The sequence below is a fragment of the Fistularia commersonii genome, chromosome 14, assembly GCF_037954325.1.
Source record: "Fistularia commersonii isolate RoL2024-O1a breed Wild chromosome 14, RoL_Fcom_v1.0, whole genome shotgun sequence".
Classification (NCBI taxonomy): Eukaryota; Metazoa; Chordata; class Actinopteri; order Syngnathiformes; family Fistulariidae; genus Fistularia; species Fistularia commersonii.
In genome coordinates, this window is record NC_141297.1 from 13617421 (window position 1) to 13641157 (window position 23737).

Genomic DNA, 23737 nt, shown 5'->3' on the forward strand with positions numbered 1-23737 from the left:
TGTGATGGCTTGACTTAATACTTCCACCACAGATGAAAATGTATTAATTTATTTATTTTATCACCTCTTAAACAGGATCGAATTAATATTTAGTGCAAAACAAATATGTTTCCTCCTCTATAGATGTTCAAGGAAGGACCGCTGTGAACGAGCCGATGAGCCACAACGCTTCACCACTAGATCGGAGCAGTGTGTCCGACTCTCAGTCCAACCTGACACCATTTCCGTCGCTATGTCGGAAGTGCAGGTACCATTTATATCTGTTAATGCTTTGTGCAGGCCCAATTTTTGTGCCATACAATGTGAATGACTAAAATTATAGATTGATATAGGCTGGAAAGTAGTTGTGAATAACAGATCAGTGTCTGTTCTAGCGAATTATGCTACAATCACTGACTTCCTGGTTCTGTTTCAAGCCACTGATCCAAGTGGTTTTGTTGTTTTGAGTAAAATAAATTCTCATTGCCTCAGTAACCAAGCACATTGGAATTCACTTGTGTCCTCTCAGTTGGTTCTTCAGACCCAAAACGTGCCCAGCCTGTCAGCTGGAGTTAACTGCTCTTTTGAGGACTACATCGAAACGGAGGGAAGGATCTACAGTGGACGGATCTACTGTCTGTCTCCCTCTAGAAAAGAGGTTGCCCCCATCACACAAGACCAGGGTAAACAAGAAGAAATATTTTAACAAATTTGAAATACAAATGTAATGTAATACTACAACTCTAAAGATCAGTGCAATTGTTTAATCATGCTTTTTTTTAATTGCTCTCATGCCTAACATTCTCTCTGACATACCTTACCAAAGTAGGTGGTGTTATAGGCACAGGCTTTAAGGTGATAGTCAGCAATTCACCCCTCTAAAGCATACTGAAAGGCCTAGCTGAGCCATTTCCTCTACTAAATAACTTCTCCACAATTCTATTGATTCAGCTGGAGGCTCTACTTACCTCCCAGCAGAAACACTGTGGCTCTAAAATGTCAGCTATGCCAGAACTGACAAGTAACACCCTAAAATGAGGCTGTTAACATTTCATAATACATTGCCAAGGATTTGGCATTATTCTTGGTTCATGGCACATTTTCTGCACACTTACGGAAGGTGAGAAATGTCAGTGGTGCACTTTTGAAATACAAGAAGGCTGTTGAAAGAAAAAAAAAACAAAAAAAACAAAGACAAATTATTAAATACAGGTGATGTTGGATTTTGACTTGTAGGTGACCAACGTGTAATAAAGCTATATCTGAAGTCAAAGGAGACGGGGAAGAAGTTTGCCAGCGTGGATTTTGTCTTCTATAACTGCAGTGTCCATCAATCGTAAGTTTTGTATTTTTTTAATAAAATTGAGAAAAAGAAGAAGAAAAAAACTGTCTGAGATTTGCACCACTGCTCTGGATTTCATTCATTATTAGAAGTAGAAGAGAAAGTCTAATAAGCTTAATGCAATTTTGCATCCCTCATCCAGCTGCTGAAAAGCATTGATCAATTAAGAGTGGTTGTGGTTCCAAGGCAATAGTGGTAAAATATTGGCCTGCAAATAACTGCTGTAATAGAGAATGCAAAGACCAATGTGTGACCTCAGTTAATTAATTATTCAATGTATTCAATCCTCTTTACAAATCAATTAGTTAATTAAATTTCAAGCAATGATGGGACTATTCGTGAGTGGAAATAAGGAATCAATTCCTAACTTGTGCAAGATCTTGGGGGGCAGCCAAGCTTGGGGAGCCAAAACATGTCAAATCATGTTCCTTGGAAAGTAATTATCCATATTAAAGCCATGGAACATTTTCCATTATCATCAGTTCATATTCACTTTGTGTCTGTGTCTTTCTATCTACAACAGCAGCTTATATTCCCTTTACATTCAGTTTAATAAGAACAAATCGTTTGTATCATTCCCTAATGATTCTTCCCTAATAGCCATTATCTCATTTTATATAGAGGTGCACATGTGTATGTGTCTATGTTGGACTCATTCTTGAATATGTATGTATTTATGTATGTACAGACAGACAGACAGATAATTTCCTTAAGGAATACCAACATTATGCTCGTTAAAATTGTCAAAAATGCCTAATTACTGAAAATAACTAAATGAGTAAAGTACGACCATGACTCTGGACAAGAAAGAACGTCAATTCTGTCCATAAAAGTTATGAACGGAATTAGTGACAAAGGGCATTCCTGGCGTAGACCAACCCTGATTTGAAACATCTCCAATGCAGATCGTGCTCTGACACCTATCATACAAGGACCGAACAGCCTGTATTACAGGGCAAGATACCCTATATTCCTTGAGCAGGATTTCACAGGATTTCTTGCAGGATATGGTTGAATGGCTTCTTCAGGTCCACAAAACACAAAGTCTACAGTCTATAGTCTGAGGGTACAGAGCTGGTCCGCTGTTTCATGAGCTGGACAAAATCTACCCTGCTTTTCATGGATCTGAGGTTCAACGATCCGGCCTCCTTCCTCTCCAGCACCCCTGACTAGACTATTCCAGGGAGGCTGAGATCAACTCTGCTCCTTCATTGGAAGGTGTATAGTTGGGATTCAGGAGTCCTTGGAAATATTCTTTCCATCAATCCACAACGTCCTGAGTCGAGGTCAGCATGCCACCATCAAGACTGTACACAGTGTTTCTGCCTCCCCTCCTGAGTCATTCTCCATGACCTCACTGCACTTTCTCCCACACCTGAGTTTTTGCCTCAGCAACCACTCCCAGTACCTGTCAATTGCCTCTGGAGCCCCATAGGCCACAAAGGTTTGGTAGGACTCCTTCTTCTACTTGACAGCATCCCTCACTGCTGGAGTTCGCCAATGGATTCGGGGCTACCGGTTGACTGTTGTCGACCGCCTTACAGCCACAGCACACCTTTATATCTGAATATGGTGTTTGTAATGGACAGTCCATGATGAGCACAGATGTCCAGTAGCAAAACAACACTCGTGGTCAGATCGAGTGGGGATTCCTCCCAATCAAGTTTCCAGGTCGCACTGTTGCTTCTCACATAAGAGTTGAAGTCCCCTTATAAGACGAGGAAGTCCCTGACATTAGTGGGCTCCTGCAGTCCTTCAAGGAACTCCGAAAAGGGTGGAATGACTGAACTACTGTTAGGTGCATAGACACACACAACAGTCACAACCCATCCCCTACCCCTCCGGGAAAGGGAGATGGGTTGGAGGAGGGAGGCCACTGGGATGAATCTCAACATACAAACCACCAAGGGCCCCTACTCTTTTTTTCATTATTGGGGTCTTCGTGACATGCTTTTTCTGGTCCCTCATCCAGGACCTGTTTGTCTTGGACGACCCTACCAAAGGCATAAAGCCCCGTCAACTTAGCTCCTAGAATTACTGGAAAGCACAGACCCCTTAACAATGATGAGGTGGCAGCTTGAGGAGGGGCTGAGTTAAGCATGAACATGTACAAATTTTAATGCAAGTAATGGAAAAAATTATCAAGGTCACTTAGTGCATTTATCTATACAAAATCTATAGCTACGAACACTGGCAGGTCTCTTTAGGAGAGACTGTCAGGTTGCAAGGATTATAGCCACACTGTGTATGAATTGTATTTTTCTCTTTTCATGAAAGGAAGGCTTTGTTGTTTCTTTCATTGTAAACAGCATGGAGCAAACCGAGCAGAACCAAGAATGAAAAAATAATTTCTTAATTGATCTGTCGTGTTAAATAAAGGTTCAATGAACATAGATAAACCGTCATTCTATTATGACTCTCGGCTGCTACCCCAACTTTGCTGAGAAGGAGTCATTGACTTATTTTCAGTGTATATTCTCTTCTAATTGACACAGACCTGTTTCTCCGAATAAGGTATTCATGCTTCATATGGATACTCCTGAAACAAAAATGCACCTGTGGCCTTTCGAAAGATACCTCGTCTTAATGTATAAAGGTTGCCATATTTTTTTCCCAAAAACTAAATCAAAAGATTATATTCATACTAATTAGAGCCAAATAATCCCTAATAGCAAAGTGTGTCATAGTTAAGGAAGGGATGCCTGACCCAAATGCAAGGACACTCGGGGGAGGTAGCTTGTCTTTAACAGGTTTATTTGGTGAGGAAGGTGAATGGGTAGCGGTGCTTGGACCAGGTTGTCTCAGGAACAAGGAGCTGGCACAGAAGAGTGCCAGGGGTCATAGGAACTAGAAGCTGGTGAGGAAGCACAAGTCACAGAATACAAGGGGTAATGAACTAGCAAGGAACAATCAACAATCTAGCATCAAAGGGCTGGCAGCAGGCTCCTCTTACCCTCTGCGTGACGAGGCCTGATGAGCTGCAGATGGGCTGGCACAACAAAGCTGGAATCATTCAACTGGTCAATCAGGCTCACTGGTACCGGGGGCTGCACCCAGAGCCCGAGCTCTGGATCCCAACATCACCCTCTCCCAACAGTCGCCACTTGGCAGTCCAGAGGGTCAAGATGGACGGGAAGAGTGGTAGTGCAATATGAGGGACAGATCTAAGATGAGGGAGTGAGGCAATCAAGAGCAGTCCTCGGTCCTCCTTGAGTGTGAGGCAAAACTGCCTTCACACTTGGAAGGAGAACTGGGGTCCATGGTTGGACAAAATTCCTTGGGGGATGCCGTGGAGGCGGAAAACGTACTTGACTCGCAGTTTAGTTGTTCAAAGAGCTGAGGGGAGCTTCCTGAGGGGAACGAGGTGACACACCTTAGAGAGCCGATCCATGATTGTAAGTATGGTGGTAAGGATGGTGGTCATCTTCTCAGACGGGGGAAGGCCAATGACGAAGTTGATGGTGATGTTTTATCAGGGTCTCTTCGTAATGGTGAGAGGTTGATTGCTGGTTTGATCATTAGGGGTTCACTGGGGGGTGGGGGGGGGTAGTGACGAGGAGGAGAGAGAGCCTTGCATTTGCTAAAGACTTGCCGGAGCTCATAATATTCTTCGGGGACAAGAGACAAGTCAACCAGGTCAGCCTCTTTCGGGTTAGCGGGAGATAAACTTGGCGGAATGGCACTCTACGGGCAGCAGGATAGGCAGTTAGAGGACCACAATTTGATTCTGCACTCAGATCAGTTAAGGTGCGAGTTGTGGTGTTGTAGCCACCTGAAGCCAAGGACGATGGGTGAGTGCAATGTGGGGAAGACGTAGAAGGATATTTCCTCCCAGAGGTTTCGGGAAATTACATACTCTAAGGACTTGGTGTTGCGGGTGATCCGGGGTAAGGATCTTCTGTTTTGGGCAAAATTGTTCAATGGCATGGACAGAAGTATGGTTTCAATGTTGGACTGCAGGACCAGTGAGTGACCGATCAGAAGTTGCTCGCAACCAGATTTAATGTGTGCAGTGAGGCAGAGTGTGTTGCTGTTAAAAACAAGAGTTGCAGGGAGCATGAGTCAAGAAGAGGTACCTATTCTGAGGTTGCCCAGCCTCCCTGCATCTTCTTGCAGACACTCTCTTCTTGGACGAACAGGACAAGAGGCAACAAAATACCCAGAGGATCCGTAGTGCAGGCATTGGTTGCAACATATTTGCTGCGGCCGTTACTCCGGGGACAGGCCCGTCTGACCAAACTGCATTGGTTCTGGATTCGGGTCGGTGTGACCCAAATGCAATGACTCTCAGGAGGTAGGGCGTCTTAAGGGGTTTATTTGATGAGGAAGGTGAATGGGAAGCTGTGCTGGGACCGAGTTGTCTCAGGAATAAGGAGTTGGTAAGAAGAGGCGTCAGGAGTTACAGAAACTAAGAGCTGGCAAGGAGAGGTGTCAAAGGGACTAGAAGCTGGTGAGGAAGCGCAAGACAAAGAATGCTGGGGGTAATGAACTAGCAAGTCAGAACCAGCAATCCCCCAGAGCTTTAGCCCCAGATCCCAACAAAGTGGAACAAAACATGCATAAAAACAAGAGCTAGGATCCCAGGATGTTAACCTGCTTGTGACTTGTCCCTTAGAGACTTTTTTTTTTTTTTTTTTACATCAGCGATAATTGTACTCAGTAATCATTGAAATTAATCAAGCCCCTGTTGATGGCTTGCAAAAGATTGGTTTAAAGTGCATTGTATATTAAAAAAAAAATGCAGATGTTGGATGTTTTATAGAACAAGAAGGAAATAACATGGCACATTGTGTTTAAACATGGTGACATCTAAACAATATCCAACAGTAAAATTCTATTAGCCTTTTTTTAACTATACATTAATTTACTTTTTTTTTCAGAACACAGTCTCCGATAAATTATATCCCCCTGCCATAAGGACTTATATGTAAAATTATTAATTCTACTTTAATTCCAAAACCATAACTTATAGGAATACCACTCCAGTGTGCCAGACTCTCAGCAGTTGTTAAGCGTGAATAGTGCCCAAAGTCGAAACTTTAGATTTAAAAGATTAACTGATTACAGAAGTGTCCTTTGTCACATAGTGTCACCATTTACTATGTTGTTTTTTTAAGTTAATAGTTGTTCTCATTAATTTTCTTTTTTTGCTCTTGATTTCCTTTTTTTCTACTTAAATGAAAGATTTGAAAAATAAAAAGTCAAACCAATGCACTAATAACCGCTTTATAAGCAAATGAGAAACCTCCCAAGTAATCATATTTTCACATTATGTACAAGCATTGGCTGTAAATGTGAGATGTGTCACCCTTACAAATTATTATATTTTCTTTTATATGTCTGCATTCTTGTTTTATCAGGTAAATGCAATGTCAGTGTGCATTACCTTTGTGTAGCCACCTTAGCTACTTTCGAATTGAGGTACACCCACATTTGCAGCCTACTCTCTACAAAAAAAAAAAAAACAGTTGCAGAATAGATGCAGTTCTGCATTTGCTCTGGAATTTTAACATTGTAGTAAATGTGATGCTCACTTTAAGGTAGGGCATTGAACTCTCAACTCTCTGTAATGTAACAGATGTTATACATGGCAACTAGCTCCAATATCAAAATAAAGCAAGAGGGGAAATTTACACTCAATCATGCAATTTTATAATTTTGCTTGTGAATCCACTGGCGGCGTGCTTTACACCACTGCATCAAACGCTTTTGAGTGCACTTGGTGATGCGCGGCTTGGATGCAGCTGCTCGGCCATGGAAACCCATTCTACGAAGCTCCCTGCACACTGTGTTTAAGCTAATCTGAAGGCCAAATTGAGTTTGGAAGTCTGTAGTGATTGAAAAGAAAGTTGGCCTCAACGTTTGCTGACCCCACTCCATTTGTTTACGTGGCCTACCACTTGGCTGTGTTGCTATCATTCCCAAACACTTCAATGTTCTTAAAATACAGCTGACCGATGACTGTGGAATATTTAGGATGAGGGAAATTTGATGGGATTTGTTGCACAGGTGGCATCCTACCACAGTTCCACGATCGAATTCACTGAGCTCCTGAGAGCAATCCATTCTTTCACAAATGCTTGCAAAAAACTGTCTGCATGCCTAGGTGCTTGATTTTATCCACCTGTGGCCATGGAGGCAATTGGAACACCTGATTCTGATTATTTGGATGGGTGAGTGAATACTTTTGGCCATATAGTGTATCTCCAAAACCAGTAACAATAGAAACAAAGCAAAGCTTGAATGTGTCTGGTTTTTACTGGTCACACTGGAAAAATATTGGAAGGTTGGTGAATATGTCAATTGTTCTAGTGTCAATCAGGGCGCTGAATCTAGTTCCTGTCTGTAAAAGGTACCAACAGTTCAAATAAAATCTTAAGGCAGCTAAAAACTGATGAAAGGAGCAAAATAGGAATCATTTATTTTGACCAAAAACTTAGATCTCCCACATTTTAAGCTCCTAAAAAAATGAGTGAAATATACCTTCCCAGGTCTTCGACTCTTTTGCCTCTGATTGTTCCCTTGAGCCATCTCACCCACCTTTCTCTTTTCTACTTATTACTTCTTTTTATCTCTCCTTCCACTGACCACGGCAGCTCTTAGAGATCCTCTTCAATCTCCCCCTTTCTCGCTTTCCTTGCCTTACTCTCGTTCATCAAGCCCATTTATTGCTTGTTCTCTGCTTTTGGCTCTGCATATATCTGCATAGTAATAGGCCGTTAATTAGCTCTATAGCTGTGGGGTCTGTGTGGAGCTGGTCATAATGGAGTGGGCTTGGAGAGATCTCACCTGGGCCACTTCTCTGGGCCTCCAGGCCAAGTTCAATGGCTTTGTCTATGCGTATCTGTGAGTAGTTTGTTGAATGTGAGCTAAAGAGCATACACCCTGCATGTGTGTGTTTGTGTGTGTGTGTGTGTGCATGCAGCAGGTGTTTTATCATTTGTGTGTATTTACTGTATCTTCTGTACTCTGATTAAGCAGCCCACCTAGCCCTCCTCTATGCTGCATAAACAGGCGCACTGCTGTTTAAGCTTTTGATGTTGGGTTGGCTGCCCCCCCCCTCCCCCGCCCCCTAGGACTCCTGCAGGGTTGCAAAAGTACAGTCAAGTTATTACCACAGCAGATGTAACATAAACCCGCAATTATGCACCACTCCCCGTTCTGCCATCACCTTCCAACTTTGAATGTTTGACCCCGCCTGTAGGAGGTCTAGTGCAAGACGGCAGTTCTCCACGGCAGATAATGGAGTTTCCCCCTCCTATGGGCGTGGTGGGTGGATGAGAGAGTACAGACTTGTAGCAACACACACATATCTGTACCTCTGTACAAACAGAACTGCCTGGGGGCAGACATCCAGACAGGGTTTGTGTGCAGCCACAAAAAGCATTGCGCAACACTTTCAGATGTGGATGCAGCACCAGGCCTCACAAAGCCTTTTCCCATCCAGGCACACAGACAGGTGCACGCACAGATTTGGCACAGTATATTACGCTGTTAGCTATTTATCTAGGCTGTTGCAATATTAGGCATTTGAATTGAAAATATGTTTTGGAATAGTTTAATTGAGAATGTGGCGGGAGTGATGCATCTTTTAAAAAGTAGAAGAGAAACAGGAGGGATGGGAAATCCTGGACGTGAGAGAAGGGAAATCAGCTTTACTTAGAGCTGAAGAGGAAAGACAAAAGACATATAAAGCAGAGTGTTAACTAATGAGAGTTAGAGAGCAACTGCATCCATTGTGGCAGGGATACTGCACCCCACACAGCTGAAAAGTTAGTGTCCTACTCTCAGACCACCATGTCCATTAGAATATGAAAAGGGTGAAATCTATTCAGTGATAAGAATCACTCGAGGGGGAGGACCAGCCCACACTCTGGCCCCCCAGGAAGATCTTGCATGTGCAGACCAGATAGCTCTGGCCCTGTCCCATTAATAAATCAACCTCACATCACAATTATATCTTTTTGAGATGAGATGAGATGAGATGAGATGAGATGTACTTTAATGATTCCATGCTTGGGAAATTGTTTTTTTCTCTTACACCGATAAGCTCTCAATTTTTCTTACAAATGCCGAATCTTGATTTTTAGATTTAAGAGCTACAAGGGGTTTTAATAGTCTGGTTGAAGCCATTGCCTGCACTCTGTTCAAAGCATATGTAGCAACAGAGGCATGAGAAGGTTAGATTTATTGAGATTGGGGCAACGGATGTGTGCGCGGGCAGAAATAGTTCTTTCACTCGGTAAATAGAATTATAATACAACAATGGATATATGAATAAATCAAATCTTGAAAAAGTCAGATGAGATGACTCAAATTCAAATTCAAAAAATCTTTATTTGTCCCCTGGGCACAATTGCAAGACCAAAGGTCAAATTTGCTTAATAGCATTGGGCATTACAAAGTGGAATTGGAATTGCCAGGCAGGAGGTCTAGAGGAAGACCAAAGAGAAGATTTATGGACGTAGTGAGAGAGAATATGAAGTTGGTTGGTGTGAGAGAGGAGGATGCAGATACGCGGAAGAAGACAAAGATTGTGCATTACAAAGGTGATCATTTTGGGAAAGAAAAATACCAAATGTCGCAAAGTTTAGTGAGTACAGTAGAATACAGACAAAATCTTGCAGTCAAAAACCTTTAACTTCCTATTCCACTGAAATAGATGCATATTATTACTTGAATCCAACAGATTCAGTCAGTCAGACAGCTAACTGTAAATTCATTTCAGTAAAATGAATTTCTATTCAGATCATACTACATAAACTGATTCATGAATAACAGTTAACCTAATAGTTAACCTAGTACAATTATTAAACCCCCCTTAAACAATTAATATTGAAATAAGTTAATAAAAAAACAATAAGATGAAAAACAAACAAGCCAAAAATAAATCTTGTCAGAGAAACATGTGACTTAACCACCAACACTATCCTCTACCTATTACCAGCAATGATCAATTTAAAATAAATCATTTAACTGGTTAATTATTATGCCTTGCCAGCTAATTACATACCCATTCTAATGTCTTGTTGTTTGGGCATGCATTTATACAATGTGTAAAATTCGGAGTCGGTATTCTGTTTTCATGGTTGAAAAACAGGGAAGAAATATTGTAATTTTTTACTACCGAATAAAAAAATCACTCAGTTATAGTCCAAGCACTTCATTTAAAGGACATGCAGCTCATGCCATTAAGGCGTGCATAAGGATGTGAAAAACAGTCTCTAAGAATTCTTACCAGTCAGTAGAATGCAAAAGATGACAATTTTAATAACTTAGACTTACTTTTGGAGCATCGTCTTAAAAGTTAGTGAAGTAGCTGGGAACTTAGAAGAGTATGCTGGACAAATCAAGTTTTCCCTCTGATTATGATAAAATTGTGCTTTAACCAACTGAAGTCAAAAAGAGTGGAATATTGCTCGAGAAGTTGCACTATTGCATGCCTTCGGTTGTTTGGAAGTACTGAAAGTTTGCAACAGGTAATTAATGAATAAATAAAAAAAAATAATTACATAAATGAATATTGTATACTCATATATTACTGAACTTTTTAAGGTTTGATTTAGCGTATGCATGAAGGGTGTGGAATGTGGGTGGACTGTTACTTCCGAGGTTGCTCAATCTCTTATTCCACGTCAGAGAAAGATTAATGTACTGAGTGGGCCAGCTTTAGATGTGACTCTGCGTACTGCACATCTGTGTATCTGGCAATGTCTTTACATGCAGGCTGATGTTGGGAGTCAATTTAAGGCCACCCAGGGAAAGGAGAGGCAAAATCCAATCCACTGTAAAGTATCTGAGTGTAATTCTAATCACAAACACAGTCCAAATTTCCCCATTTAATATCAACTTCAAGGTAACATCTTTGGTTGCAGTTGTGGGTGTAACATGTATGTGAAATAAGTGTGACTTGACTTAATTAAACTGGAGTTTTAGATGAACAGACCGTGCTTTTAAACATGGTATTGACAAGATGCTATAATATCCTATAATGAGTGTTAGGCTCCTGTTCAGAAACTTTGGTTCCTTAGTTGTATAAATTAATGGTGTATGCTTTTCTTGGATATTTCGTATATCTATCAGTTGATCACACAACCCAGTTCTTTTCATGTCTAAATGCTATTCATGCAAGCACAATATCAAAAAATATATAGATTTTAAACAGAGTACCTATAATTCATTTACAGCATTTCAAAGACCAGAAATGTAATAAATTTTCAGATTAAATCCATTCAAAAATGTAAAAAAAAAGAATACAGGTATATATTCATATATACATATATATATATGTGTGTGTGTGTGTGTGTGTGTGTGTGTGTGTATACAGTGCATATATATAATTTGTCAGTATCATTAATACAAAATAATACAATATACATTGAACTGTATAGATATCCATTCGTACAGATTTGCATGCACATCAACAGCTTTGTTCCATCGATCGAGACGTGCTAGAACAAAAGCTTGGAGTAGATGAAAATGCATTTGACCTGGCTCTGTTGCTAGGCCTTGTTAAATAGCAGGGGATTTTATTGACTAGATTGCAGCAGTGCACTTACCCATGCCAGTAGTCCAGGCATTGACAGCTCTACTGTCGGACAAGTCTCCACTGCCCAGGTGACCCAGAGGAAGGCTATGATGTCAACACGGGTGACAGCTCATGCGTGTAATTGTGTCCTACTCTGTGTGTGTGTGTGTTCATGAATGAGCATAGACACACTTTAGCTTTCGCACTCACGTCATTGGAGGAAAGAAATCAATAAACCCCAGGGTTAATAGTGAGAAGGAACTGGCTCACCAGCTCTACTAACAAACATCAGGCTGTTAGCATAACCTCAGCCCCCCATTCTCCCAATGGAAATCCCCTGACATCGATTCTAAACCTAATGCTGCTCTTTGGTTTGGTCTCAGTAGCTCATTGCTGGTTATTGTGCCCTCTTTTATCACCCTGTCTCTTCTGAAGGAGTGATTTAGTAGTTAACTCTTAAAAATCTGAATAAACCAAGTACAGATAGACAAGGACAGATCATGGCTTGGACTGCAATCCAATTTAAAGTTAGTCTTTCCAACAGAAAGGTGGCTTTGTGAGCTAACCAATTGTCTTTCAGTCTGAGGACCCAGCTTTGATTCCAACTCTTGGCTATGTAGTGTGGTGCAGTAGACTATTGATGCAATATATTTTCTATTTGACTTATGTAACGTTTTCACATGAAATTAACTAATAATAAATAATAAATATCTGATGTTCAATTAAGACTGATAATTATACTGTCACTGATACAGCATAGATAATGCTGCTGAGAATAGCCTGACAAATGGTATAGGTTCCATTTTCAGTTACGGGTCAAATAGTGAAGGATTTAAAGTACAATGTGGTGTATTGTATAATATAAGACGTGTACACCAATCAGCATAATTTGAATTTAAAGTTTTTATTTAATTTAAATAAAAACAGGACACAATGAAATAAAAGATATCCCAATGTATTGATTATCTATTCCGCGGGCACAGTGTCAGGGACCGATTGGGGCTTTCTGAATAACGCATTTGGATATTTTTGGACTGTGGAAGAAAAGCCAAAGATCATGCTAATTGGCAAGTAGCATGATCACTTTGACTGATGAAAGAGTAATTTCCAACTGATCTGCCAAAGCTCAACCACCACGTTGAGTCCATGGGTCTGTATAGTGGATCCATTCATTGTTGAAATTGTCAAAAAAGTAGTCTTGTCATAGCTCAACTTAAAATTAATCTGCAGTCATACAGTAGTGCCTTCGTGTGGTTATTTGAAGGCTCAATTTGGGCAAACCAAAGATTTGGGTTTTCGGACAAAGAATCGTGGTGTTATGAGGCTAGTGTTGAACGGTGTGCATGTCCTTTTCCCTTGTTTTATCTTGTATTCAAAATTTGAGTAAAACACAACTACCACGACTACCACTACTACTACTACTACTACTACTACTACTACTACTACTACTAATAATAATAATAGAAAGCATAGTGGCACTGTGGTTAGCAAGGAGTCCACCTCACAACAAGATTGGATTTTCACAGGGGGCCTTTGTGTGTGGAGTTTGCGTGCTCTCCTCCTGCATGGGTTTCCTCTGGCTTTTCTAGTTTCCTTCCACAATCCAAAACAATGCAGAATGTTAGTTTGAGATCCAAAATCTCCCAGATATATGAATGAGAGAGTGAATGGTTGTTTGTCTCTATATATGGCCCTGCGTGTGGTCTGACTGGTGGCCGGTTCAGGGAGTACCCCACCTCTTGCCCAGTGAGAGCTGGGATAGGCTCCAGCAACCCTGTGATCCTGACTGCAGATTAAGCGGTTGCTGATGAAAGAATGAATTGATAATAACAATAGAAATAATAATAATAATATCAACAATAGTTTTAATTATAACAAGTACATTTATAAAGGACTTTTCAACAATTTGCAGCACAAACGAAAAGAAGAAGTTAAAGTAGGACAGACAAGGTCCTCTAATTATGTAGGTATGCAGGGGGGCTAGAGGGGGCTAGCATGATTTCGGACTATCGGAGGAAACCAGAGAACTGGGAGGAGACCTAAGTTTGTGACATGCTTTGCAATTGTTTTTTTCTGTTGATGCCCAAAAAATATCTATATGCTCTTCTTTGTTATTTTTTCACAAATTCCATGGTGCACAAGAACATTGACAGTCCAAAGCAATAATGCTCACTTAATTCTAGAGTTACAGCTTGACAATGTGCAGGAAAGACAGTGTGTGGGATGCATTGTAGGTGGCCTTATTGAGAGCAATGACAGTAATAGACTGCCAGCTTATAAATCATGCTTACCTTTCATTCTTTGGCTACTTGAATGAGTTCAGTTTGGGTTTGGTAAGGATTCCCAAAACTATGAGAGAGAACAAAATATATATCCACCTTTTAGAGATACAGTCCTTATTATAAGCTAATTTTTCTGATTTCTTACTGATGCACTGAAATCATTAATTTGTTTATACTACAATCAATGATCCTAAATTCTTCATGAAAAAAAAGAAAAAACAATTATGGATCCTTTTTTTTTTTTTTTTTTTTTTTTTTTTTTTCATTTACTTTGTCCCCATTAAAGAACTCTCAGAAGAGGCAGTTGGTGGGTAGATTATTGTTTCTAATCGCTGTTTGACAGAAAGCAGAGCTGGATTTAATGCAGCACTGATTCAGCAGAAACTGTGACAGACATATTCTAATGTTTTTCATGGGGGGAATATAAAACAAATTTATATGTGGCACAGAAGATTTTTTTTTGCCCTGTTGAACTACAAGATACACTATTCCATCTGAATCCAGTCTTTATGTTTTCACACAACCCTTCCTCTCATCCTTAATTAATTTACTAATTTCTCTATTTTTAACTCTTCACCACAAAAGCCTTGTTTTCACAGAGTAATCAATGTCTGAATGTATATGTATTCATTTCACTTCCTGAACTCTTTGGAAGAAAAAAAAAAAGAAATGCTGTAGAAAAATAGGCTTATCTTGGTCTGCCAGCTTAGTTCTCCTTAAGCCTTCAAGCATGGAGAATAAGAGGAGAGGAGTGGATTCTTTCCTTCTCTCTCTCAGCTCTTTTCATCACCTATTCTCACTGAGAGCTGTAATTAAGTCTTAATATACACGACGACAGTGACACTTGTCATTTCAATGTCATTTTTCCTGATTTGGCCATAAACATTTGATGTTATGTGACTATTTTGATGCATGTCCACATAGAGACTGTCAGGTTGGGATATGCCTCCCTGTCAAAGGTTTTCTTTTGATCTGTATTTGATTTGCATAGCTTTTTTTTGTTTTGTTTTGTTTTACTTGGCGACAGTTCTCCCGAAGCATATTGCATCTAATCTATAATGAATCCAGGCCATGCTAGCTGGGATTCCATCAGTGCAAATTATTTGCTTTTATAGGTTATCTAGTGTTTATTTTAATTATAATGAACAGTTGGGAAGTCAAGATTGAAAATAGCCAATATGTGTTCAGCGTCACCCTGTTGCCCTGTCCATAATGTTGCTGTAAAAACCTTTAGTTTAGTATGTTGCACACTGAATACTGTACGGCAAAAGCGTTTTCTGTATTAGCTTGGTTGACAAGCTTGATGAGGCTTATCACTTTGACAGTAACTTATCCATTTCTGTATGAACATATGTTCTGCAATCGATAAACTTTATTCCTATTTACTTTTCTAATAATTTATGTATGAGCTGTTTATTTCTAAGCATGATGTTGTTGTTGCATCAGAAAACATTATGAAGCCTGAAAAACCAAAAACCATATCAAAACAAGAAAAAAAATCGAAAATGGCCAGAATGCAGCAGAATATGCTTTGTATTTTTGGACTCTACTGTGCAGGTAGACATTACTACCCAAATTTTAATCATGCCAAATGTGTTGAATAATGAAACGCCAAACCTTCTCTTATCATCAAGGATGTCTATTTTTGGGTTGAATATAACTTTAGCGTGAATTTAAAGTAAAATAATCTCATTTACCAGGTGAAGGTGTTAAAATGAAATTAAAAGTTTAAAGCTAAAAATGTTAATCCCACCTTTTGCCTTGCTTTGTCTTTCACACTCCTTAGGTGTTTGTCATGTGTTAATGGAAAGTTCCCCTGTCACTGGTGCAAATACCGTCACATGTGCACGCAGGATGCCAGCGACTGCTCCTTTCAGGAGGGACGAGTCAACACCTCAGAGGTGAGGTTTTCACAAGCACACAGAAGTTTTACTACTTACATATGATTACTTACCACCTTGAAACGAAGGAATGTATTAATACATATATTGAGATCAATGCCAGTGCATGGTCAAATCTGTTGTTTATATTCTGATTCTAAATGTACAGCCCTCTACCATTTGGAGTGTGCTTGCAAATTATTCCAGCTGGCAGCCATTGCAGCGCAGTTTATTCACTTATAAACAAGTTTAGATGAATGATTTTGCAAATAGCAATGCACTCTACCACTTCAAATAATGTATTTGCATGAAAACACTCATCCACCTCTGTCTTGCTTACTCTTACTGTCTCACATGCAGAAAGAAATGCAAAGAAACAGGAGTCTTCAGAAAGTTGCCCTTCATGCAACAGTACATCACCAATTTCCATTTCATGCAAACTTTCAAAATACCCTAACAAGGCAATTTCGGATATTTTACATTTTTTTTTTATGTCGTCCGGCAGCAGAGGTAGAAAGAGGTAAATATCCTTTTGACAGGGTGACGAAAGATTACAGAGACAAAGGCGAGTTCAAACTTTATTTCTCAAGACCTTAACCAAAACTGACAAATGTAAAAACTTGCACTAGAAACACCTGGTTTGTATACCACGTCCCAGGGTCCCAGTTCTGTAGGGTGAGAGGCACCGCCCCTAGTGTTTGTCACATTCTAACATTTTTTTAACTTTTAATTATATCTGATTTTATTTTCAGTCATTAACCATCTTTTTTACAAAGCAGTAATTTTCAAATACACACACACACACACACACACACACATACATATACACACAGACACACGCATATATAGATGTGTGTGTATGTATATATATAAATATGCATATACATATACATACATATGTAATATAACTACTGTGGCTAATGTAATGAGGCTGATATGGGTCTCCATGCTGTGTCTGGGCTTCATGTGATATATTTGCTATTCATATTACATCAATAATGACATTAAATACTATATTAGAAACTGTAATGCTGCTACTATCACTACTGCTAACACCACTACTACTACTGCTAATAATAAAAGTAACCAAATACATATACTAACCATTTTTCCTCCTCTCATTGTTTTGACCCAATAAATAAATGATGTAAATTAATCATTTTTTTAATTTATCTTTTAGTTTCTACCTGAACTACTCAGAGCTGTGATCTTCTAGTTAGTAGATGTTTTTTTTTTGTTTTTTTTTTTACGCATAAGTAAGAGTTATATCATTATCTAAACTGGAGTTAAAAACGGTGTCCCACATACATTATAAATTAACACATACACAATCAACTACGGATCAAAGTAAGGTCTCTTACACAATTGACAATTGACCTGTACTTACTCCTCTGTCTCTCTCTAGACAACAAATTAAAACATAGAAATATGTGAGGCTTGTGATTAAGTCCGTCTGTGATCATGTGTTCCACTTTTTAAATTTATACGGTAGCAATATCTTTGTTTTAGAGACCATTAAAGTAGAGAGAGCATTTACAAACTCTTTTTTATTAGAAGTCATAATTGATTAAACATAAACAAAGTTCCCGTAAGGATGTATGGTCTTCGAGCTGGCTCGCGTATGCATACACATGCACACATACCTACACAAACTCACGTGTGCGCCCGCACACACACACACACACACAGGACTGTGAAAATGAGGCGTGACTGGAATTATTATTAGCTGGAAAACATCCAAGCTTCAAACGAGTCAACATTAAAATTTTTGATACACTCCAAATGTATCCTTATGCTCTGGCTCTGTCAATGAGCAGATTTCATTTCCAAGCAACACACACACATGCACTTTTGCCAACAGCAGTGGTTTTGTCGTCACACATTTATTTTCTGATTCTGTTGAAATGTGCCGGTGCACAGTCCCTGCTGAAAGCAATATTGCCCATCTCTGCTGCTTGGAAGTTTTCCCCTGTGTCATTAGCAGTCGGTTGCCAAAGTGATTGAATTCACACTACACTGGTTATCTTCCCAAAGGCATTTGTCTTGTTCCTTGAAGCTGACTTCATATTTGATGAAATTCAAAGCATTTGTAAATCTATGATACAGGTAAATTAGAAACAAACGATGATATGCACTTTCCTCAGCAGTGTGTAAACAGATAACCAAGAATGTACACTTTTTTTTTTTTGCGTTAAAGTAAATTTAATTCTCCACTGTCACTTTCCGGATATGTAAATATATATAAATCAGCTGTGTTGTGACAGCAGATAAAGAGAGAGGCACATTAGAGGCGACCAGGCAGAAAATTGCCAGAGTTGGAGAAATATTCGAACAGGCCATCAGCAGAAATGTGCATAAATACAAACAATGAGAGAATCAAACACCAGGACAAACAAAGCACAGAGACAAACAGATTTTCCTTGCTCCAGTGATTCTGCATTGGGCTTGTGGAGCTGCCAGGGGTTGTTTCAAATGACTTCATTCGGATTGGAGAATATAGGCAAAATTGAATAGTAATAAAACACATGAATGTAATAGAAAAAAACTTATTATTTAATACGTATTTATTGTCTCATCTACAAGCCTTTCTGTTTATTCATTTAATTGATTGAAACTTGCTTACTCGTTAATTAAGCTGTTCATTCACATATTTTACGGATGATAATTAATCTCCCAAAACCGAGTTAATGAAGGAGATGACTGACAGCAAAGATCACAAAATTGCAGGCGCTTTGATTATATATTTTTTTTTGTTTCTTTTGTTTTCTTTGTTTGTTTGTTTGTTTTAATTGTATAGCTGATTAAAACTTTTCATGTTTTTTTCCATAAGATTTTCTTCATTCCAACAATTATATCCATCAGCCGTATGCTGAAAAATGTGCGGAGAATTATTCATCCATTGTCAAATTTGTCATCATTGGCAGTCATTGCAATCATGGCATTCAATCATATCATTGGCACAAAGTCAAGAATAGCGATAGTTTGGCAAAGAGAGGTGGGGGGGCAGGGTATGTTTGAATATTGCTTTGAAATAGTCACAACTACCCTAAGTGGAAGACTTCAAGTATCTCAGGGTCTTATTCACAATAGAGGGAGGGATGGAGTGGGAAATCAACAGGCGGATCGGTGCAATATCTGCAGTGATGCGAACTCTGTACCGTTCTATCGCTGTGAATTTACCGGTCGATCTCCGTTCCTACCCTCACCTACGGTCACGAGCTGTGGGTAGTGACCAAAAAGAATGAGATTGCAGATGCAAGAGGCCCAAATGCGTTTCCTCTGCAGGGTGGCCGGCTCTCCCTTAGAGATAGGGTGAGAAGTTTGGCCATCTGGGAGGGGCTCAGAGTACAGTCACTGCTCCTCAGCATAGAGAGGAATCAGATGAGGTCCTCCTGGACGCATCCCGGGGGAGTTATTCTGGGCATGTCCATGTGGGAGGAAACTATGAGGAAGACCCAGGACACGCTGGAGTGGCTGTGTCTCTAGGCTGGCCTGGGAACACCTTGGGATCTCCCCAGAAAAGCTGGACCATGTGGCTGTGGCGAGGGAAGTCTGGGCCTCTCTGCCCACGACCTGACCTCAGATAAACAGGGGAAGATGGATGGATGGATAGTTACAACTTGTATTTTCGATATGGATCCACTCTGAAATTGGACATTACTATTCAAAATATAATCATGCCAAATGTGTTAAAAAATGAAACATAAAGCAATGTGAAAAATAAAGGCAGAGAGCACGGCAACCTATTCTATAATATTTATATGATATGTCGTTTTTGAGCAAAAGTCTAGTGTTACTAAATTGAACGGATTGTTTAAGAGTAAATCATTGTTCAATAACCATCCATGTTTACAGGTTATATATATTTTAATCAAATATAACTTATATAATAAGCCGTATAGCCATCAAACAGGCAGCACTCCATGCCAGTTGCACACCATTGTCAGATAGATGTCAGGTTAAGTTCCCACTTTGTGGAAAATCAAATTCACATTAAAATGCAATGCTTGATTTCCCACTGGATTTTAGTAGGTTAACAACACAATGTTAATACGCCAGTGGTATAATATAATTAGTTTTGTATAGTATCATACAATAATTATGAATTGTATATATGTATATAAATATATATCATATATATTGTCTTTTCCAGCATTTTTATTTTATTTTTATATTTTGATCTAACACTCCTGGCAATGTACCCATTTTAGGTTACACATTATAAAGGTTTTATGCTAAGGTTTTCCATTGGGTTAATTGAGAAAATTGAAATGGTAATTATACATATATATATATATATATATATATATATATATATATATATATATATATATTCACAATTTGATACTTGTCATACCTTCACTTTCATCTGTTATGGAATCCACTGTGTATTACACTCCAGGAACTATATTTGAGTCATATTTCAGTAGCAATATATTCCACCCTTATGGGGGAGCAAATATATACATATATATAGTTTGAAACTTGTGTTATTTTTTTGAATTGTGGTAAGGAAAAGTGAAGCATCTACAGGCAATTTAAATATTCATTAACATATTCTCAGAGTGAAGTCACATCAAAATATCTGCTCATTATGAGCCAGAAGTTGTTCACCATCAGCCACTCAGAAACATTTCATTTTACAAGTGAAGCACTGACCTTTTCATTGTGTGAGCTTGCACCTCAGAAAGTCTCCTCTTTATTCCCTTTTCTTTTTCTTTCTGTCTTGCCATTATTCATTGTCTTTTATGCTTGCTTGCTTACTTGCTCACTCGCCCAGTTGCATGTTGTCTTTGTCTGTATTTCTTCCATATTTCTCAAAGTTTTTTTTCCAATGCCTTCATCTTCCCTCTCTCCTTTTCATTCATATCATTAATGTCATTTATCTTTTTCTCCTCTCCCTGTGGTTGCATGACTGCGTTCCATTCACTAATGTACAACAGCTCCATACTGCTTTGCTGTTCCACAGGGGATTGAACCCTTGGCTTTTGTAGCTCAGCCTCATTGATAATCACTAATGGGCTCCAGATGATCAGCAGGTGATTGTAGAACTATGGATCAGCCTTGGCTATTGTACTGTTAATTAAAAGATGTGTCACTGTGGTGTGTGTGCTGGCTAGTTGGTCATATCTTTCTGTCACTATGCTACACACACACACATATATATATACATGCACACACATACAAACACAAGCCACAAGTCACCCCTCTCTTTGCCCACTGCCTAATAGTGTCACTGTCCCTTACCCTCCCAACTCTCACAATCACCACATCAGGTCAATTAAAAAAAGCCCAGCACCATCTCTGTCTGCCTGCCAGCCAAACGTTTCACAGTTTCGCTCCATTGTTGGTCTTCACTGGAATTTGGGCAGCCCAGAGCTACACAGCTCTGAGGCTCTGAGTCTGGCACTGGGCGAGTTTCCCCTCTCCCTCTGGGTCTGTCCATGGCAGAGGGGAGCTGCCTGCTAGACTCGGCTGTGTGTACACATGCCCATGCGTGTTAATTATTCAAGATGTATTAAAGCTTAAAGACGTATCTCCAGATGCTTCTCTGATCGTCAGCTTGTTTAATGGAGAGAGGCAGATGAGATGAGGAACGCAAGGTGGAGTGCCCACAATAAAGCAGGAGGGAAGGGGGGTAGTATTGGCCTAGTTGTTAGGACAGTTGTACGAAGGAAACTTCATAAGAAGACCAGTTTCTCTTTCATCAAACTGAGTTTACAAAAAGCACATAATGTCTCCATCTGTGAGTGCAGTAAATGAATCAATTATAACAATTGAATTGAATGAATTATTACAATTCCCATCATCCAGGTATGCCAATCAGCCTGTGATGGTTACTTTCATTTTTCTCACTGGTGACAAATTCATCTTTACACTCTATTCAACATGACAGAAGGAGGGTCTATAATCTAAATCAAACCTTTAATACATGTAAAAGCTACACAAAGGCTGGGTTTATTTACATGTGGAGTTCATAGGTGGTCATGGTCGATAACATGATATGTTGTGGGTCTGTATTTTAAGATTTTGGACAAATCACCAGTTAAAATAAGGTCTTATAGATATTGCCATTTAATCATCTACATCTAGATATACGAGAACATTCGATCAAACTATTCACGGGTTTGTGAAATTTAAATATATAGTATTGTGCTGTATATCGTGCCTCAACCAGCTTTCGTGAAACAGTTCTAATGAAGTTATTTAGAAAAACAATGCATCACATTTGTCATATTTAACAAAAGGAGCTTGGGATCACTTCTAACACTGATGTGTCCTGTAAAAGATCTTCATTTACATACTAGCCGCCACCTGGATTCTTTACATGACCCTTGACCTCAGTTTTTCACACTTAAACCGTACTATATGGCCTCAACCGTCCCTGTGTAATGTTCAACTGACTTAAACTTTCAACAAGTGCAGGCAGAGGAAAGGTTGTTCCACACAGGAGGTGATGAACTTGCAGGGCATCTTTCATCTGGAGACATTTCTATGCATTACTTTCTTAAAGGACTGTGTTATGAGAACATGTTGCTGTTGTAGTTGTTGGATTGATTTAAAGTTTAGAATAATTGAGCTTGGCATGAAAAACATGAAGGACATTGGGGAGATGAAGTTGTCTGATAGCAGAAGAAAAAAAAAAGGAAAATTCAGAGGGATAAGAAAAAAAAAACAAGAAATAGGAATAGTGCTTGTAAAAAAAAGATTGAAGGAGCTGCTTTAACAAAGGAAATAGTGAGTGGATAGAATGAGGAGAGGCATGCTGGATCGGGATGATGTTTAACCATTCAGGAGATGAAAGATACTTGAGGGTTATAACACCGTCCATGTCCCATGTTTCCTCAGTCTCTGCTTAATAATTCCATGTCATTTAGTTAATGCCATCTGCCCTACTTTCTTCTTTCCTATCTGCTGGTGTAAATCATTCAATGCATCCATTTTATTTTTCCTTTTTATGTAGTTCTTTTGTATGCAGAGTAGAGTGAGGAAATCTTCATTGACATTTAGGAATTGTGTACTTGTTTTCTTATAATCAGCAGCAACATGAAGACAGGAACATTTTCTGTCAAATAGACAGTCACATAAATCCATGAAAAAAAAAAAAAAAAACAGGTTTCTCAATTGTGTATTTTCAATCCTAATGACACTTCCCTGTGTTACTCCTCATCTGACCCCACTTTTCCCTCAAGCTCAGCGCTTAATAACTCAATTTGCTCCTGCTCCGAAAGCACAAGAGTAATCATACTGTATGCGGGAAATGAGTTTTGGAAGAGTTTTGATGATGCTTGGGGTCTCAGTAGATGAATTTTATGGCCATCTAACTGATGAGTCACTGCACTCAGAAGGAGGGTAGACGAATTAACAGGAGTACCACTACTTTTCAGTCTTGTGATATGATTTTCCTTATTTTATTGAGACTCCCCCGGCCAAGAAAGTGGACCAGATGGGTCAAACACGTTAGTTGTGAAATCAGCCTTGTCCAGGCATGTCAGTTACAAATCCCTTCGGTTGGTACTACATTGCAGGAAAGGAGATGGGATAGGATTGCGGTTTGATTCGGGTGGTCAGTCTTTGTTAAATGTCACTCCAGTTTTGTGGAGTGGTATCATATGGATGATTTGAAAATGAATAGCATCATTTTTCTGACATTGTTTTGAAGTTTGTCATCTATGTATTCCATACCTGAGGGAATTCATTCAACAGAAACCCTTTTCAAGTACTT

General features: G+C 39.3%; 1 protein-coding gene across 5 annotated transcripts in view; it reads left to right on the forward strand.

The window, feature by feature from the left end:
* The window catches only part of LOC147227339 (plexin-A1-like), a 299109-nt gene that overhangs the window by 162778 nt on the left and 112594 nt on the right, over positions 1-23737 (forward strand). For all 5 annotated transcript variants that reach the window (XM_086158939.1, XM_086158942.1, XM_086158943.1 and 2 more), the window contains exons 6-9: positions 124-247; positions 509-662; positions 1216-1315; positions 15918-16032. In XM_086158939.1, coding sequence (XP_086015065.1) covers positions 124-247; positions 509-662; positions 1216-1315; positions 15918-16032 — 493 coding nt within the window. The remainder of the gene's footprint in view (positions 1-123; positions 248-508; positions 663-1215; positions 1316-15917; positions 16033-23737) is intronic.